This window comes from Chroicocephalus ridibundus, chromosome 13 (genome assembly GCF_963924245.1).
Source record: "Chroicocephalus ridibundus chromosome 13, bChrRid1.1, whole genome shotgun sequence".
In the NCBI taxonomy this organism is placed as follows: domain Eukaryota; kingdom Metazoa; phylum Chordata; class Aves; order Charadriiformes; family Laridae; genus Chroicocephalus; species Chroicocephalus ridibundus.
The window spans coordinates 15,270,373-15,290,674 of NC_086296.1; the positions used below are offsets into that span (position 1 = coordinate 15,270,373).

General features: G+C 51.3%; 1 protein-coding gene across 1 annotated transcript; it reads right to left on the minus strand.

The window, feature by feature from the left end:
- Positions 1-500: 500 nt before the first annotated feature.
- Positions 501-19,712, minus strand: LOC134522729 (acyl-CoA dehydrogenase family member 11-like). Its single transcript, XM_063350697.1, has 15 exons — positions 19,282-19,712; positions 15,572-15,804; positions 14,830-14,929; positions 13,780-13,897; positions 12,788-12,930; positions 12,536-12,685; positions 11,895-11,989; positions 11,520-11,619; positions 9,857-9,997; positions 8,797-8,889; positions 8,273-8,380; positions 2,966-3,137; positions 2,006-2,072; positions 1,566-1,702; positions 501-1,311 (listed from the first exon to the last, which is right to left on the minus strand). Exons 1-14 carry the CDS (start codon positions 19,579-19,581, stop codon positions 1,576-1,578), a joined length of 1,947 nt encoding a protein of 648 aa, XP_063206767.1. The 5' UTR covers positions 19,582-19,712; the 3' UTR covers positions 501-1,311; positions 1,566-1,575.
- Between the last annotated feature and the right edge of the window lie 590 nt (positions 19,713-20,302).

Consider the following 20,302-nt stretch of genomic DNA (forward strand, 5'->3'; position numbering starts at 1 on the left):
TCCCCCTGTCCATGTCACCGACAAAGACGTTAAACAGCAGCGGTCCCAGTACTGACACCTGGAAGAGCCTTGACACCAAACAGCTGCAGTGACGGAGATTTTCCAAACCCAAATAGGATTTATTCACCTACGAGCACAAAGAAGGGACGCTGCAGCGGGAAGCCCTTCGGTGCCGGGTCTGGCTAAACCCAGTCACATCTTCTGACTCTCTCTATTACTGTTTTACTTCTGTTATTAGCAACTTTTTAATTAAAACCTTTTAAGTCATCGGGGTAATACCGAGCAGGCAGATGGACGGGCTGAGCGCGAGGAGACGCACGCAATCAGTCTTTGGGTGTTTGCTTTGGTGGAGCGTTACTGGATTTCAATCTCAAATTTACATCAGGATTTATGTCAGCAGGAATTGCAGAATCCTTGGGGCACGCGCACAGGGAATGAATCAGCTTTCGGGAGGTCCCGGGGAATAAGAAAACATTTTTTTTTTTTTTCTGAAGAAAAACTAAGAAAATGAATTTTTTCTTTAATTTTGGTACCAACTTGTAGAGTTTTGATGCAATTTGAACGCTGCGATTGAAGTTACCTCCCCCCCGCAGCTGCTACAGAACAGCTCTGCGGTGTTGATGTCAACGCTGACCATTTGTGGAGCCGCAAATACCAAATTCCTGCACCCCGTGTTTGAAACGCAGCGGGGTGAGAACGTTTTCCTCGCCCATTTCGGCTGACGGGGGAGCTGGGTTTAGCGGCGGCGGCAGGGACGAGGCGCCCAACGATACGTGCGGAGGGAAAGCCTCTACTCCAGGTTAAGTTAAAATAAAAGCAAAGCTTGTTTGGGGCAAGGTAGAACGTAACAGGAAACATGAAAAGCACGAGCTAGACTAAGCTGACGACTGCCGTGCGCAGCGACAGCCTTGGCCGGGTAAGACCAGGAAAATGGAAACTTTGGGTTCCAAAGCTGTTTTTTCACCCAACGAGCTGCCGAGACCAAACGCTGAGTTGGAGGGTCCTGAGCCCAGCCCAGCACCTCCCGTGGGGGTTGTTGGTATGAAGGGACGTAGCGTCCTCGCGGCCGTGGTGGGGTTAGAGGCTGCCCTGGAAGAAGAGCCCAGCCCTGGCAGGTGCCAGGGTGGAAGAGCGTGCGTAGCACTGGAAAGCAAGATGGCGAACAGGGAAAAAGGGTGTTTCTCTGTATTTAATCAGCTTCAGCTCATTCGCAGTTGGATTTTGGTTGCTTTTCTTGAAAAAGAACACCAGCTGGCACTTGAAGAGCTGCTGCTTGAAGTCATTCGCCACATTTGATCGTTCGCTCTTTGCCTAAAACACAGTACAACATTTCAGCGTCTCGGACTGAATGGCGGTGGCTGCGCCTGCCTGAGCCGGGAACGCAGCAAAGGAGCGGTGGATTCCGGATGGGAGCAGCTGGCGATAACTCCAGAAGGATTTGGCCAGGCCCCTGGTGGTACGTCCCCACCACACCTGGAATTCGCGGCGCTCTGAGGATTTGGGGCTTTTTTTGGATTGCAACCAACCTCCTGTTTCCCCGGGGAGCAGCTGGAGTTCCCAGTTACCTCTGGTGGGTCAGAGCCTGCTGCCGCGGGCAGGGCTGCCCTCGTACACCAGCGCGCTGTCCTGGAGCGCTTCCTCCGCCTCGTAGCTGCTGTTCTCCAGCTCCGTGGCCGCAGGGCACAGCTCCTGGTGGCACCACCTGAGCAGGGAACGCAAACGGTTTGTCCGAGCCCCGTTACGCAGACGGGGCTGATTTCAACGTGAGGTCTGCCCGGTTTGGATGCCCCTGGTCGCTGCTGGAACGGAGGTTCCCCTTGGCAGGGAAAAGCCATGATGTTGACAGCAACCAACCCCGCACGCCGTTTGTCTCCATCTGTGACGAGACGAAGTTTGGGTCTCGCCACGGCAGGGGGTCAGATGGCCGGGAGAGGCAGAGCAAAGCCTGCTGCACTGCGCAAGAAATCATCGCAAACAGTCAGGGCTAGAGGAGGTTTTCACCTACCTTCGAGCAGCGGCGATGTCTGTGGAGGAAGCATCAGGCCGAGCTGCATGTTCAATTAAAAGAGCTCCTGTGGAAGAGTAGGAGACATCAGTGTTCTGGGCTCCAGATTTTAGGGAGCAAGGGCTCATGGGAAGTGGGTGGTGGCTACTTCTCAACAGCACTTGCCAGTTTGAGATGCCTCAGCTCAAAAGAAGCTCCACACGCCCCGGCAACGTGCGCTGGCAGCCCAGAAACCCCCCGCAGCCCGGGCTGCATCCCCAGCAGCGTGGGCAGCAGGGCGAGGGGGGGATTCTGCCCCTCTGCTCCGCTCTGTGAGACCCCCCTGCAGTGCTGCCTCCAGCGCTGGGGCACCAACAGCAGAAGGACACGGAGCTGTTGGAGCGGGGCCAGAGGAGGCCCCGGAGCTGCTGGGAGGGCTGGAGCCCCTCTGCTGGGAGGACAGGCTGAGAGAGCTGGGGGGGTTCAGCCTGGAGAAGAGAAGGCTCCGGGGAGACCTTGGAGCCCCTTCCAGTCCCTAAAGGGGCTCCAGGAAAGCTGGGGAGGGACTCTGGAGCAGGGAGGGGAGCCACAGGATCACAGGGAATGGTTTTACACTGGGAGAGGGGAGATTGAGATGAGATGTGAGGAAGCAATTCTTTGCTGTGAGGGGGGTGAGCCCCTGGCCCAGGTTGCCCAGAGAAGCTGTGGCTGCCCCATCCCTGGAGGGGTTCAAGGCCAGGTTGGCCGGGGCTTGGGGCAACCTGGGCTGGTGGGAGGTGTCCCTGCCCAGGGCAGGGGGTGGCACTGGGTGGCCTTTAAGGTCCCTTCCAACCCGAACCATTCAGTGATTCTATGAAGGTAGGGACCAAGCTTCCTTTACAACTCTACCCTTTACCCAGAAGGTGTGAGACCAGGCCATTCTAGGACCGATTCCTAGCCCTTTCCTAGCTTGAAATCCATCGTTCCTGTCTTTCCCACTACCTGTGTAGATCCTCGCTAGGCTGTAGGAGAAGTCTCTTGCTGCTAGCTCCATGGTCAGTGCTCCCTTTGAACCAGCTGCTCGCATGAACCGTGTGAGGCTGCTGACGGCATCCCGCATTCGCTTCACGGCGGGTTCCAGTTTCGCCGTGCTCGAAGCCCGCTCCAGCTTTTTCTGCAAAGAAACAATCACAGGAAAAACGACAGCGTATTTACCTTCTGCGAGGAAACGCGGCTGGTGAGATCCCGAGCGAGCACACCCAGCAACGACTAACAAAACGTTTCAATCAAGGTGGCTGTAACTCCCGCTGCCGTAGGTGGAGCGGCCAGAGCGCGGCGGTGGCAGGAAAGGGGACGTGGCCAGAAGGAAACTCGCAGCCTTGCCTTCAGGACGGAGAATTCCTGTCAGCCAGACCCAGCGCGTTGCCATTTCAGTGCTGGCTTTCCAGCCGCACCCGGGGACCAGATCACATCCCCGGTTCTCTCTAATTGCATACCTATTATCAGGTAATAATTAGATGTGTGACCTCCCCCGTTCTTATATTTTCACTTCCATTCAGATGCCGGAGCTCTGTCCGGGCAGGAAAATTCAGATTTAAAAGAACTTTTCTCTGCAAGTGGTGTCAGGGGGACAGGCCCCGGGACCAGAGTGGCTGTCTTCTGATGGACCTCAGGTGCCTAAAAGGAGCACCTAAAAGCTCCCCCTGGTTGAGCTGAGCTGCTGTTCCTCCAGTGTCCCAAATATCTTGTGAAAGCACAAGCGACGCTCTGCCCAGAGTCTAAAATAATTGCTCTTTTGACGTGGCATGCCCACGGCTGCCTGGGTGCAACCGGCAGAGGCCGGCCTTTAATCTGTGTTTCCCGTGTTATTCCCTCTGAGGAGGGATGGAAGGAGGAGAGCGTGCCTTCCGCCGGGAGCTGCCAGGCTGGGGGGCCAGCGCGGTCCCCCTGAAGTCACCCAGGCGGAGAAGCGCCCGGCTCTCACCCACGCAGCCCTCACCGACCTCCAGCCCCCGCGTGCCCCCCCCGCAGCCCCAGCACTCCGGCTCAGCCCAGCAGCCCCGCGTGCTGCCGGGACATCTTCACACTATTCAAACCCGTCTCTGCGGTAGAACTAAAGGATTGCCTCGGACAGAACCGCACAAAGGAACCGTTACACATGTAAGTAGCGTAGCAGGTGGTAGGAGGCGCTTTTCGTTAATTAGTCTCATTTGCAGGTTATTTATGAAGCTAAAGCCTGTAAGGATCTGCTGCGCAGAACTAATTTTTTATGGTTTTGAGGCGTTCGGTGCTGAAGCGATCACGCAGTTCCTCTTGCTGGCAGGCGAAAAGGCAGCTCGTTTGCACAGCGGGACTCCCCGGCTGCACAAGCTGAACCCAGTTTTGGTTTCTGCAGTGGGTCTGCGCGTGACGCCTCCTGCCTCACCACTGCCCTGTGTCTTCTGACGAGTAATACAAGAAAAACACAATCCTCAATGGATGCTATTCTGTGCTCCGGGCAAAGCCGTACATAAATACTCACAGCATATGCTGTACAAATACAAAAACATCGTCATGAAAGCGGTTCGGTCTAGTGCCAAGATAAAGTCCAAAGAGCCCTCCAAGCCCACAGAATGCTAATAAGAGGTTTTAAAAGTGGCTCGGAGCTTGTTGCTAACGAGGATCAAAGACCCCAAAGGCATAAACATATTCCCAGCAGCTTGGGCGGACGCCAGCATCGCACAGGCCAAGCACCGGGACGACATCTGCGCTTCCGTCCGCAGCCTCGCGCTAACGGCCAGGGTACCACCAGCCGCGTCCTACGCTGCCTGGCTTTTAAGGCTTAAAGAGCTGGGCAGTACCCACCAGGGATAGAAAAGCATCATTTTAACCTTGGGGGGGGGGTGGCGGGGGGGAAAGACATCGTATTTTCTTTGCTCCCCAATAATTTACACTTTTTATTTTTTTTCAGATGACACTCGTTCTTTTCCTAACCAAAAGCACTGAATCTTCCGCAAGATCAAGCTGGGTTTTTCCACCATCCTCCCCTGCGTTTGCGAGCGAGAGGCTGGAGCGCTGCTGCGGGGAGCGGAGGCTCCTGTCTCCTCTCCTGCGTGTTGATCTGCTCCTGTGGGGTATAACTTGTGGGGCGGGGGGGGGAGACACGCACACGGCAGCGCTCTGCCCATTGCACCGTTCTTGTCCGGCTGAAATCGCCAGAGAGCAGAAGAGCTTTAGAGCTCCAATATTTCCGATTCCTTCGGTTTTTACTGAGGCGTTTTAAGATGCCGCTCATTTGTCTGCTCTCACGAGCTACCAGGCAAGATTGTCAGAATGGTTTTGACTCAGAATATTAGTCGTGAGCATTTAAAACTACAGCAACAGGAAGAACATCCGAAAAAGGGCTAGAAGCACGCGTCTCATATTAATGCTTCCAGCAAACGTGTAGTCTCACTTTAATAACCTAGATTTATTTCCTGCTGTGTTAGAATTGTGGTTATGGTCTGAAAAGGACTTGAAAACACTATCACGTGTCCTAGATTGTACGGCCGATTTATACAGCCGGAGTTTCAGCCCCACGCAGTCGTTCCCGATGCGTGAGCCGGCTGATTCCGAGCTCTGCGAGACGCTTGCAGGGCTGGCGTTCAGAGACACCACCGTGCTGCGATGTGACCAAATTTAATCTGAAGTGACTAAAATGCAATCATCAAGTAATTCCCCGGTGCCATTTTAGAGTCACTTTTCAGATTGTAATTGAATTCTAAAGTACACCCAATGCTCTGGCCCAAAATTCCAGCTAATAAATTTTTAGTATAACATGAAACGAGTGCCGCGGTGCAGTATCCACCTGAACTCCCAGCACGGCTGCGCTGGGATCCAGGACTGTCTCTCACCCTTGCTCTTCTCCCCATGTGTTCTCCTGAGACTTTGCAGACTAATTACCTCTGGCCAGGCTGGTTTGTAACAAACCTGCCTGCGTGAATTCGCCTTCTCATAGTCACACTGTGCAAGGATGAGGAAGTTCTCTGGGTTTCCCCTTTTCCTGAGGATAATTATGACGTTGGGTTCCTGCTCCTGGATGACAGCACCAGGAGCGGTAGGTGTCCCACCATCGACAGAGGCAACTGACACAGGATAAAAGCGAAACTGGGTGGCAGTGGGGTCGGGGGGGGAAGTTACCCTGAGATGTGACCTTCAGAGAACAAAGTGCTTTGCTGTGCCAGCAAAGAACTAATGCCACTTTCTCCAAAGCCAGCCTGTCATTGGGCACAAATCCCGCAGACCGAGAACCTTGACGGACCAACATAAAATCGATTGTACGAGTTTTGTGTGCATCAATAAAAAAGGAAATGGATTGGAGCAGTAAAAAGCCCTTTATGAAGGGCTAAATGATTTCCTCACTGGATGGGAATGGGAAGGATGTTTCCAAATGAGCCAGGCTCCCAGAAACCAAAAGAATTTGGACACCTGGAGGTCAAAAAGAGGTTGTTTATCACCTGTGAGTGAAACCCTGATTCTGGTGTAGGAAGTCGGCACGTTCCTGCCCGATGCCACGGAGGCACTCTGCAGAAATACCTCCCAGTCTGCCCTTCCAGTGCCGGGATACCGAAGGCATAAGGGAAAAGCTTTCAGACATGCCCAGGAGAAATTTGCTGAGCATGATCTCTCACATCCAGCACCGGTGCATCAACACTGCTCTCCCAGCCCAGCCCGTTCCAGCCATTCCACTGCCACGCTGCGTGGGCATGGAGGCAGCCCCCGTGTGACAGGAACGGCAAATGCAACAGCACTTACGGGAATTTGGAGACCTTTTAAAGTCAGTGCTCGCTTGTTCACCCTCCTGTCTCATATACAGCGTGATTTGTGGGAATGCAAGAGCAATGATGAGCTTGTTAATTAATAAATCCTGATAGCTGGTGTTACTGCTGTGCAGGTACCTGCTCTGAATCACGCTGCAGTGTTCTGTAATGCTCCTCGGATGATTCAGTTGTTCGGAAGCTGGAGGGGCCCTCTCAGCTGCACCAGTGAGGAGCCTGGAGGACTGCAGCATGGCACATTTGTGGGGTATTCGTTTAAATTAGCCTAAGTGTAAGTCTGGAGGCCAGCTTCTTTCCCGGTTATTTTAGAGCCTGCCACCCGCTCCGCTCCTTCTCCACTCCATTACATTCAGTGTCAGACTACGCTGCTTCTGATCAACAGCTGGACCAACTGGCTTTTTAATTAGCAGGTGTGCTCAGTCCTGCTTATGAGCAGATCTGGGTTTCTTGTTTGGCAGTCAAACAGGTATTTTTCCTTTATCAAAAGTCATCTGAGAGGATGGTAAGAAGACACTCGTCTCTGGAGGTCAGAGAGGTGCTCTGTACAGAATACAGCTGAGCTGGGGGTTTGAAATGTAGCAGAAGTCGCCAATTGCAGGCACTGGTGAGGAGGAGTCAGGCTCTTGCTCCTGTTTTTGAAAGACCTATCCAGTGGTCAATGCTGCAGGGAGTGCAGTGACCCAGACCTTTCCTTCCTTAGGGGGTCTGGATGAGAAAGTGACGGCGACGCACAGTCAACTCCAGGACTCCAGATGCCCAGGGTTCCCTCGCTCTATCTGGGCTAATGTAATCTGGATTGTTCCATCTGGATCAATAATGTAATCTCTGAGAGAATACCCTCTGATATGCTGATCGTGCCTTTCAGGCTGGTTCCTGTCTCCCTTTGTGGGACACATCAAGCCAGCTGACGCTCATTTACCTTCATGAAATCCTGAGCTGCTTTGAACTCTCCATGACTGCCTGTCATCTGAGCACCTTTAACAGAGCCGCCTGTAGGTAAAGCCAGAGAACGGCAAATCTAAAGAGGCTGCAATGGAATTCCTTTGGCTCTTTCCATCTCCTCAGTAATAATAAAAATAGAAAGTCATAATGCAGTAGGTAGCCCTAGTGAAGGTTTAATATTCAGCAGTCTTGTGGTGTTTTTCCAGTTAAGAAACGAACCCACAAAATTATTTTGGATTCAGGAAGGTGACTCTCGCACATTAAAAATATACTTATATTGGTACCTGTCAGGAGGACCTCTGACAATGCAAAGCTCTTCACTGCTGAAATGAAAGTATCTGCATTTTTTGCAGCACATGAGGATCCCAAAATGAGCACTGCCTGCGTTCTGCTTTTGTAAGTGCTATTTAAAGAGCAGAATTGAGAGACACCTTCGGAATACTTTCAATACTTCTGAAAGCTTTCAATTTGGTCGTATTCCCTACCAGTCTCAGCCTGAAGTATAAACACCAAATAAGACTCTGCCAAGGTGGACAAATCAGGCTGTCGGGTGCTTTTGATGTGGGCTCACCTGCACTGTGGAGAAGAACACAGCCATCACCTCTCCTTGACTCTTGGTGAGGGATCGCAGGACATCGAGTGACAGGATATTTGTTGTTCCCTCCCATATGGAGAGTACCTGTGGGGTAGAAGAGACGGTGGAAGAGCATGAAGGAGCCTTTTGGAGCGACTGCAATAAAGGAAGGGGAACAGTGAGGATCCAAAGACATGGGGCAGAGCTAAGGGCTATCAAGGAAATCTCCAGAGATGTCTTGCCTCACCACCAGTGGAAAGGAGCAGTGGTGAGAGAGCTAGGAGGCCAGCTCCATCACTGAGCTAGGAGACAACCCCAGCGCCAGGAACAAATCCTGTCCCTCCCTGGTGATGACTGGGCTCAGCAGGAAGGCAGCCAGGAAAGACCTGCCATGCCTGGAGCGGGTCTGGGGAGGACTATGGGGTTTTTCGAGTTTGTCTTTAGCAGACAACCACAGAGTACTGTGCAGGGGACTAGGGGACACACAGGAGCTTCTTCCGCTTCTCCTGCTGCCTTCTTACCAGAGCATCGCGGAGTATGACTGGCAAGCCGGTGTCCTCCATGTAACCTTGTCCTCCAAAACTCTCCATTGCCTCAACAACAACAGCAGAAGCCTGCAAAATGCAGAGAGCTGACATGATCCACATTGTACAAGGGGAAAAAGCTGCCAGAAACCTCAAACATCACACAGCAGCTCCTGCTGGGAGGGGACTGACTGGATCCCACCGAGGCTGTATTTGCTGAGGCAGGTTGCTCATCATATGCAGGAGGAGCAGCTTGGGGAATGAAGACTGAGTAACACTGAGAGAAGACCTGCAGGAGCACTCGGACCTTGGGAGGAGATGCAGGGAGAGTCTGTCTCAATACAGTCCTCTCTAGGTAATGATAAACCCGCGGTTTGCTTGGTACATGGTACTACATGTCTCTGGTCAGTACCGCCTCCCCAGGGAGGGGGTTGAGTCCCCATCCCTAGAGGTATTTAAGAAACATGTAGATTTGGCACTTCAGGGCATGCTCTAGTGGCAGAGATTGTAGGGGTTTTTTTCTGTGTGTATGGTTGGACTTGATGATCTCAAAGCTCCTTTCCAAGCATGAAGATTCTATGCAGATTCTATGGTCCGGGAGAGCCCAGGAGGTGTGTGAGCTTCTGTGTATTTAAGCTCAAGACAATCAGAAGAGGGACAGACCCCTGAAGCTAAGGCTAATGCTAAGCTATTAACACCTTCTCTTCTATTTATTCCTAACTAGGGAAAAGATATTGCCTGTGGCTCAGTGCCCCACCTTGGTCTTGGAGCAGCTGGAGCAGCATTCCTCTGTGGCACATGCAGTACTTCACAGGCTCTGTCTGTTCTGATCACACAGCTCATCTGTGGCCTTGAGAGCAAAGGGACAAATCTCCTACCCACAAGCTCCAGCCTCGGGGCAAAGCAATAATTGCTGCAGGCCCTGAAGCTCAAGGTCATTGCTGCCCTTGGCGTTGGCTGTGTTAATCACTCCGTTAATCACTCCCCTTTCCAGCTCTGTGGTTGCTAGTGTGCCACACAGCCCCACTCTGGGCTAATCAAACTAGTTGTTCCATACCTGCTTCCCAGTGTACAGTTTGGCAACTGGTATCAGCAGCCTCAAGAGAAGCTGGTCTTGCTCACTCGCCATGTTGGTTTCTGCAAGTCCAAGCAGCCGAACGATCTCCATAAGCAGAAGAAACGCCCCTCGTGTCTGTACCTGCAAGCAGAGAAGTGAGGAGCTTCACTGACAAGGATCTTTGACTCAGGCTGATTCCAGCCTGGTCTGCTGAGGTGCCACGAGGCTATCTCGAAGGGATGCGCAATACTCGGACCTGGGCAAAATGCCACCCCTGCCCATACAGACCCAAAGCTTCAGAGACAAAGACGACCGACCAGCTAAGGCACACAGAATCACCGAATGGCAGGGGTTGGAAGGGTCCTCTGGAGATCACCCAGTCCAACCCCTGCCAGAGCAGGGTCACCTGCAGCAGGTGGCACAGGAACGCGTCCAGGCGGGTTTGGAATGTCTCCAGAGACGGAGACTCCACCACCTCTCTGGGCAGCCTGTGCCAGGGCTCTGCCACCCTCACAGCAAAGAAGTTCCTCCTCATGTTGAGATGGAACTTCCTATGGTCAAGTTTGTGCCCGTTACCCCTTGTCCTGTCCCCAGGCACCACTGAGAAGAGCCTGGCCCCATCCTCCTGACACCCACCCTTGAAGTATTTATAAGCGTTGATAAGATCCCCCCTCAGTTGTCTTTTTTCCAGACTAAAAAGATGCAAATCCCTCAGCCTTTCTTCATAAGAGAGGTGTTCCTGTCCCGTAATCATCGTTGTAGCCCTTTGCTGTCCCCTCTCCAGCAGTTCCCTGTCCTTCTGGAACCGGGGAGCCCAGAACTGGACCCAGCACTCCAGGTGTGGCCTCCCCAGGGCAGAGCAGAGGGGGAGGATGACCTCCCTCCACCTGCTGGCCACGCTCTTCTTGATGCCCCCCAGGATGCCATTGGCTTCTTGGCCACAAGGGCCCATTGCTGGCTCATGGGCATCCTGTCATCCATAGCATGAAATGTGGCAGTGTGGAGCTGCCTCTCTGGGACACTGCAATCTAGTGTGAGGAAAGGGGCGATGCCATTTCATCAGGCCTACTCGGAGCCTTATCAAAGCTCCCATCAGGCATCCAGGTCACAAATCCACATCCTTTCCAAGGGTAAGGGACATGAGACCGCACATCTGATGGTCAACCTCTGAGCACCAGGATCTGCAAGGTATTTCACACATTTCTTGCTGAGCAACTTACTTCCCTGGCAAGGCGTGTGATTCAGGAAGCGTGAGGATATGGAGCTCTGTACCCCCGGTGCATAATGACGTGCTGTGGGACTATATTGGATCTGGCCTTTCTCTCAGAAGTGGAGTTCTTGCCAGAGGCTAAGAGATGCTGGAGCTTCAGGTTACGTTTGACAGATGACCACTTTCCCTCTCCCCCACCTTGCAAGAAGATTTTTAAATACCGTTTTAAAAATGTGCGTGCACCTGTTGCAGCCCAAGGGCAAGTGTTGGTGCTACACTGCTTAAGAAAAGAAGTAGTGGCTGGATGGGTGCGAGGAAGAGAACTGCGTGCTTAGAACAACTTCTACCTCTGACTGTTGCACACAGAGGCAGGCTGGCTCTGCTCATTAGCAGCTGAGGATGTCTACCCTCTTTCTTTGCCAACAGATTCAGCTTGGCTCCCAAAACCCTTACCTCCATCCGGGCTATCGTCTGCATGTGTAGGGGATGGTCCTTGAGGAGCTTCCCAAAGGCAACCCGCCTACAGGCGTACTCCCTGCTCAGACTGATCATCCTAGAGAGAATACGGCCAGGGAAAGCAGTTAGACCAGCCACCTTCCACTTCTGAGCTTTCCCTTCCAGCCACCCCCACTGGAAGAACCCTGCTCAGCTGTAGCACACCAGCCTAGGTCACCCACCCACAGGCCAACCTTCTCCAGCACCGCTGGCTGCCAGACCTGTGCCTGCAAAGGCATTAGATGTCAATCGGCTGCAATGCTGAGCATTGCAAAGTCCCCTTGTCCTGGTAAGCTGCTCCTTCAGCTCTGGGGGGATCCATGCTGCCTTCACCTTCTCATGGAAGCCACTGCACCAATGACATTGTGGATCCGAGTTATGTTCAGCATGTTAGAGATGGAGGCCACGCCACGACCCTCTGCAGAGATCTGAAAGCATCAAGGAACAAAGGCTGATGGAAGCCTTTCACACAGTCTTGGAAGCTGATGCGTAGCTAAGTTGTGTCGACAGACAGATATAGGCAGTCCACTCCGTCTCTGTCTGTCCTCAGGCACCACATAGATCTGCTTGCTTTAAAATATGGCTGTCTCATTTTAGCCACATCTGTCGCATAAGCAGAGAGGTGGCTTTGCAGACCATGTCAGCAGGGTCAGTTCTGGTCCCTGCCACTCGTTCCTACCTGCGTGCTACACAGAACTGTCCCTCAGCTGGGCCAATGCAACTGCACTAGGGAAATGACCAGCCTAAAATGACTTTTTTTTTTTTTCCTTTTTCTTTCCTCCTGTCTTTTCCTGAGCTCTTCTCAGCTCTGCCCCACACACAGCCCCATTGGTGAAGCGTTCTGCGAAGTGAACAGCCAGCCACAGAGGTGGAAGAGAGGAATTTCTTCAGTTAGTACCACTGCCAAAACCCCCAGGAGTGGACTGCCGTGCCAAGCCAGCCCAGCCCCAAGAGGAAGGTGAAACCTTACGTACTAGCTCTGCTTTAGCTCCATCCAGCCACAGCTCTGCTGTTGCCATCTGCCGCGTGCCCAACTTGTCTTTCAGCCTTTGCACTTGGATGCTGTTCAGCTTCCCTTCCTCATCTCGAACCTTCAGGAAGAAGAGGGACAGGCCGCTGGAACCCTGGGGCCATTGAAAAGGAATGCAAAGAGGATGTGATTACAATGAAACAATGAAGTGAAAGAATGTCCCTGCTCCTTCACCGGGTTCCACCATCAAACAGACCTCTTTTACGTGTCCTTCAGCATCCGCTACCCTGGCCAGGGTTAGTGTCACATCAGAATCAGCAGCCGATGTAAACCATTTAAAACCATAGAGACGATATGTACCATCTGGCTGCTTTCTGGCCACTGTCTCGGTGCCGTTAGCTGCAGGAAAGGAGAAGATCATCTTAGCTTTATAGGAACTTCTGTATCAATCAATGCTGATTTTCGGTTTAAGCAGCAGCTCTTTTAAGTCACCTCTTGCTATCAAGAGGGAGTATGGATTAGCTGCTAATCTCTTTCACTGACCCTGGATAAGAAATGCAGCCAGAGTTAAGTACTAGAAAGGAAATATGCTCTGTTTAACTCCAAGCCTTTCCAGCAATTGCTCCAGACTACCAGCTGGTAATGGCAGTGCTTTGTAAGCAGAATGCACCACGCTGTATAATCCAGAGCCTCTGTTTCTTTAGAAGCTACCACAGCCAAGAGCAACAAAGGGTGCTATGGAATCAGGAGTCCTGCAATGGTGTACAACCCCGTAGCTTTCACTCCACAGCTGACCCTTTCACTTCTTCCACCAGGAAACCAACTGCAGCTTCATCAGATGGAGGTGACTGGCTCTGCTGCAGAGTTCTGAGGTTTCCTGGCCCATCACGCTAGTACTAACATTAGACAAGGACTACAAGTTGAAGACCAAGAAGGCTTTCTCAGTCCCAGCTGGGATGGGTCTGACTGTCTCGCTCAAGCTTTAAATTATAGAGCTAGACCTCAGTGTGTTATCTGTGCAAGGAACACAGCTCTATACCTGCCCGTACGTACTGCATGTGTCAGTGAACAGAAGTTGGGCCTTTTGTTGGTTAAAAAGCAGAGCTATGTAGAGGATTTGGATGACTTCCCCTGAAGTTTCCTAAACCAGCTCCCTGGCTTTATAAGTTCCCCACACACTTCATTTTCTCAGTCCTTGTTAACACATCTAGCTGCTGCTGCAGCTGCTTCCCACCCCAGAACACGTACCAACATCAGAGCCTCCCCTGCGCTCGGTCATCCACTGGCCAGAGGTCCAGAACTTCTTGGGGTCACGAGATGTCAGGTGGTCAAAAGCATTTTTCAGGGATCCAGGAATACCTAGGGACTGTTTTGGGGGAGGGAAAAGAAACTTAGATAATCATAACACAGTAGATTAAATTAGACAGTTGCCTTAATTAACACTGGTGCACCCTAGGCTCAGGACCGTCAGTCTGCAAGCAGGCGAGCGGGGCTCTGAGTGTCCTGCACTGCGGTGCGTCTGCATGAACTGCTGAGAGCCTGTGAAACTGCCCAGCTCCTACACGGCTGCTGGAGCACGGTGCAGACAGACGGCGCAGACTGGTGTTGCAAAGGAGAGTGCTGAGCGTCCCTCCCCCCCCTCGGATTTCTGCACCACTAGACATCTGGAGAGAGAGCTTTCAAAACAGCACACGTGCCAGGGTATCAGTGTACATTCATATAAGCTGGATGTCACCAGCACCCAAAATGCTGCAGGGAAGAAGTAACTGCCTCATGCTTTTTTTCTTTTCATTGAATTTAAATGCCCAGGGCTAGCTACTTAAGGGCTAGCTCTTCTCTGCATCCTACATAGCCACTGACATCGTGCAAAGGGTGTCGGTAAGACGCAGTGTCAAATTTTCAGATTGGGAAAGTCTCGCTAACTTGGTTAATTTACATCAGGTATGGATCTGGCCCAATACATTTATCTGCCACTCCACACAAGGAACGGGAAAACAAACTATCTCATATGAAAAACATAAGGGACACCTTTCCAACTACCTGCAGTGCCACAGGCTTCATATGCAGCAAAGGCCTTACTGTACACAGTGCTGTAAGTAAACAGAAAAGCCTGGGCACAAAGACTTTGCAGCTAAGAAGAAAGGCAGTGGGAGACGGAGCTGAGTCACAAAGCAAGGAAGGGCCATGCCCAGAGCCAGATGGAAGATCAGCTCTCCTCCATCCTTGGCCAGTGCTCCAGTCCCTAACCAGCGCTGCCAGGACACGGGCTGTGCCCTCAGGGACCAGCTGAGCACATACCTCAATGACTTTGGCTGCCCCATCAGTCATGGCCAGTGGACAGTTGAAACCTCCAGAGCAGCTTGAAAATAAGTACAGTTTGACAGCCTGATGCAGACGGCTAGGAAAAAAAAGAGAGTGAAAACAGACAGGTTATACAGCAGTTCAACAGCAGGAGGATAAACCATCTTGACTAGGAAGAGAGGAAGAAAATATAGCCCAAACAGGTGAGAATCAGACCGCTCATTTCTGAGAGGGCAAAAAACTGTTTCAGGCAGGAAGGGAGAAGAGGAGCAGCAGAGTTTCTCAGTCCCAGAGGGACTGCCAGTGCACGGCTGGATGGAAGGCATTGCTTGCCAGCTGGTGTGCATTAAGTGCAGTTTTAAAAAATAAGAAATGTGGGTCTATTTCCAGAGGCTGGAATACAATGAAACTGCAAGTAAAATCCCAGATCTTTAGCTGCATTACAACGAATGCATGTAAAGCTGGAGCAGTGTGGGGAACTGCCAGGCCCCAGAATCAGGAAGGTGACATCAAAGAATATTATGATCAACCGTGGGCCATTAGTTACGGCTTATCATTGCCGATGTGGAACATTACAGCGGACAGACACTGCTGTTCAGTACAGCGGTAGGTGTGCTTTTGTCCATGCATCATCTGTTACCCATTACACAACAAGAAGTTCAGTCCTACAGGATGCTGAATATACATTGCTAAGAATAACCAAGAAGGCACCAAGTCATTCCCATTCTCCCCCAGTTACCTCCAGTTGGAGTATCTTCTCTCATAGGCCTCAGCAATCAGCCCCTCTTCTGCCGCAATCTCTTTCATCTTCCTCCAGGCCGAGCAGGTGACGATCTGATCCACCCGCTGCCCCCAGGCATCATACTGCCGAAACACAGGGGGGTTCAACTCGCATTCCCACCCTAGAGGTCTGATCTTGGTTAGCAGACGGTTTCCAAATCTCTCCAGGTCCCGATTCACCTCCTCCAGTACCTGTGAAGCAACAAGAGCAGCCCTTCAGCACGCCCCTGGAAGGCAAGGAGCCTCAGTCCTCGCTGGAAAGGCAGAGGACTGACCATATTGTCCTGCGGTGCTAGTGGTCTCTTGCCACTTGGCCCTGCCATGCGTTCTGTAATGCAGCAGGACAGCTCGTCTGTCAGCCTCTGCTGGCACAGCTGGGCTCAGCTGACACTTTCTTTTTTCCCCCAAATCATTTTTTCAAGTTACTTCTGGCAGTATCTCTGAATTTTACAAAAGACAGAAGCACTCTTCTGTCAGGGCTGAGCATGACACAGATGCACAGGAGCAGGGGAGTTGGACGAGACAATCTCCAGAGGTCCTTCCAACCTCAGCCACTCTGCGATTTACTGCTGGAGAAGAATGCCAGGGGAAGAGCTGCCAAAACCGGAAGGCTTTCATCTGCATAGGAAAACTTCCACTGAGCTCAGTAGTTACCTGCCTATCAGATTAGAAAAGGAGGGACGGAACAATCATTTCAGCTTCAGCCTGGCACCCAGGGGCTCCAGATTCAAATTCCCACCCTGCCTCCAGCTTCCTGAATGGCCCTGGAAAAGGACTTACATGCCCGTGTTTCTGCCAGGCTTGGCTGACCTGGATGGAGTAGTCTGTCCATAGTTAATGGAGGGAAACCAGCACCCGCAGAGGAGTGATTCATTCCAGCCCCCTTAGATACTTATTTTAAGGCCACAGGAATTGTTTCTGCAACTGCTGTTCACTGTCTGTGGCCAAAGCCAAGGGAGCTTGCCTAGAATTAAATAAACTGACTTACAGATGATTAAAATTAGGCCAGGTGGAGCCAACCTCTAGCACTGGTGGACCCTTGTTAGCATAAATACATCCAGGACTGTAATGGGGGTCACAGAAGTACCTGATCTTTCATCAGAGGAATACTTTTTGCTGTTCTCTGCCCCTCCAAGAGATGCTCATTTCCTCAATATAACAATCATGGAGGTGAATCCTGTAGTTGCTGTACCCAAAATGGTGCAATTATAAAACGCATTAATTTGCTGTAGATGAAATACAAACACTGCTTCTCCCTTTCCCTGCTTCACCTTGTATTGACTTTTCATTAAACTACATCCCGTATGATTGATTCTTTCATCACTCTGCCGTTCAGCGTGCGTAATGAGGATCCAACACACGCTGTCCATTTACTACCCTGGAAGTCTCCATCCTCAGACCAGCCGGTTTGCCTTCAGGTAAATGGTGAAATAGTGTTAAAAAATCGCAAAACAAGCCAAAAACATTCACAAGAGCCCTGTCACTCACGCTGCCCTCCTGTTTGCTCTCGGTGGAGCTCAGCTGGGATGGGTGTATGCCTCCAATGCTTATCGGATCTTGACAACAATTTGAAGGTTGTTTTAGAGGCATAACCTCTAATCCAAGGTTCGTGGACTTTGCTGATCCCTGAAGCACAAGAACCTTTGAACTGTTTAGCTGGGAGGTTTTTGTGGGTGGAAGAATATGAGTTTAGCAAACTCTTGGTCAGCGCACTGCAGTGAACCCATCTACAACAGCACTCATCTCATCCGCATTTTCTAAAAACCCCCAAACCCCGACTGCCTAGCTGCGAGCTCATGCCCTGACCACACGCAGCCTTACAAACCACCATGTTGCCCAAGTGAACGTGTTTATTTCCCAGGAAAAAGAACAAAATCAGAGCTCCTACGTTTGTGACTGCTGAATGTAACAGACAGCAGCCTGGGCGTTCCAAAAAACGTACTATGGATGGGGCATCTGTAAACCACTGGGGTCAGGGCTGAAGCCGCAACACATCAGTATCTGCAGTATCTGCCGAGTGGCCTCATTCACCCTAATCAATCCTTTGATTTCCCAGGGATGAATATATTAGAAATGTGCAAATTATTGCACATTAAGAGTGCAAGCAGATGGTCCTTTATATTAAAGGACATATTTTCAGGGGGGGATCAGAGACCAACAGATACCTCTCCACAATGGTGCCCAGAAAAAGCAGGTGCTTTCTTCTATGTTCTCCAGAAATTGCCTTCAAACAAAGAAATCTTTTGCCCCATTCCAGGAAAATTTTTGTGTTCACCACTGAGCGCAGGTGAATTGTACAACAGGAATCAACCTCCAGCGTGGTGCCTGCTTCAGTGGGGCACGCAAAGCTCCATCTGTTGCTGCTCTCCTGGAGAGGAAAGTGTTCGTTTGGAGAGCCACCGCTCAGGCTGCAGACAGGCAGGTGCCGCATGGAGCAGAGAGCAGACTGGGCTCTCCCTTTCAGCGGTGAGGCAACACTGCCCCGCTGGGACCAAGCACAGAAACGTAAGGGAGATGCTGCTGAGTCTCTGGTAGATTTTGCAGCCTCTTTGTCTCTTTGGGGAAGAAGAGGGGAGCCGCTCTCTGCCTCGGTGAAAGACATCACTGATCCTTTTATTCTTCTGGAGATCTGAATCATGCTTCTTCCAAAGTTGCAGATTCGGAGCAAGATCTTTGTGGTTGCCCGAAGGCGTCCTCCTTTTCCCCCATCTTCTCTTCTGGCAAGTAGGCTGCAGTGGTGCTTAGGGAGGCCTCATTCCCGTCTTTTGGGAAGGCTGTGGCAAAAGCAAGCTCCCAACGCTGCCACCGCGCTCTTACTACCCCATGCCTGCAAGGCCACACTGGAGAGCAAGCAGTGGCAGTAAGAGTGTCACCGAAAGCCAGGTTCTGCACCTGTACTCACCCGGTGGCTTTACAGGTCATGGCATTGCTTCTGCTGGAATAACTCACGGGATAGGTCACACTCTGCTCCACAAGACCTGCTCCTTGAAAAGTGGGAAACAGTTGTGGTCCTTGGGGTGACAGCAGAGGACGGACAGTGATATAAGCTGCCTCCTCCCAGTGGTTTCTGTAGGACTGGACCTCACAGAACAGAGACCCGCAGCTCAGGGTCTTCCCCCACCTCTCTGCATCTGTACAGAGCTTTCCCCGTCCAAAAACCGACCCAGAAAAGCCAACAATCTGTGCTGAGAACAAGCAAAGCCCAAAGGGCCTTCACATCCCCTTGAGTGCTCAGCTGAGAGCAGCCCTGCTCCTTCAGAAAGGAATTTCCTTAAAAGCCCCTCTTTCCTGGGGGGAGAGAAGTGGAAGAGCACAGCAGAGTTTGCAAGCACCTTATTTTTTTTCCCTTTCTCTGAAATTTCTTACTCTGGTTGACCAGACAACAAATGCCCACGCTGACAATCCCAAAACAACACTCGTGTTGCAATACCCAGACCAGTCCCAGGAGTCTTCCAAGCCCTTTCTATTTCTGCTTATGCCCTGGCAGTATTTTTCACCCCTGCACTGATTCAAAAGAAAACAAGTTTTAAAGAACGCAGATAAATCCCCCCCAGTTAAACGCCTGAAGGCACAAAAGGGCTCAAAGAAATGTTCAAATCACAGTCTTAAACAGTGACCTAGCCAGAATTGTAGTGTGTACACACAGAAACACAAGGATGCACGCCAGACCTTGGGAGGGAGGTGCGTTTTCAGGTAACTCCGAAGCAAAGCATCTTCCAGATACTGGTTCCCAGTCTCAGGCTGCTCTTGGAAGAGGTTCTCAGTTTCTCTCCTTGCAAGGGGCATTTCCAGATCTTCTAATACTTGTTTCTTCTGCGCACCGACCTGTTGCCCCTGCCCCGCAGTCGTGTTGATTCCTTTGCGACTTGGCGGGTGGCACCTCTCCCAGAGGCAAGGCAGAAAGCGACCCGACTGCCAGGGCTTGCAGGTAGCACTGGATCTCCACCGAGGCAGGCGACAGGTAAACATGATCCTGCAAAGCCCTTTACTGTGTCAGGCCAACAGCGCTCACCTCCGGACCCTTCCTCGGTTCACAGCAGCACCAGTCCTGTTTTGTTTTAATGTTGTGAAGTTATTCTTTAAAAAAAAATCAATGCCTTCTCTCCTCCCTCGGGGAGGAGTTTCCAGCAGCTGTTGTCGACTGAACTAGGGAAAAGGTCCTTGGAAGGAGATCAGAAAACGGCCTGGAAAAACACAAGCGCTCAGAAAACATTGAGTCCTCCCAGGCAAACCATTGTAACCAGTCGGACCGACATTTCCACAGCTGGGGAAGCCGGGGTGAGGGGGGTGTTCCCAGCAACATCCCCCTGAATTGCCTGGGATGGTAACAGGGTAGAGATGAGAAGGAAAAAATATATTTCCTCAGCTGAAGGAATGCCGGGAAAATGGGAAGAAATGGTTTAGGTGGGTTATTCTGTAAATAAGATACCGGTGAAATAGGGCGTTCATCCTCCTTTCCTGGGCTGTGACGCTAGCTGCAAAATAATCTGCTGAAGTCCCTGATGCCTTTAATTTGACCCGGGATGATATTAAAACTCCCCCTTTCCCTAGGGAAGTGTCGGAATATTCTAAGAACGTGTCTTCTGCCTTTGAGTAATTTAAAACCTGGGCCTACTTTGGGGTGATGTACTGCTAATAAGAACAACGTTTGACTTCAAAGTGGTTTTAAACAGGTATGATACCACACCAC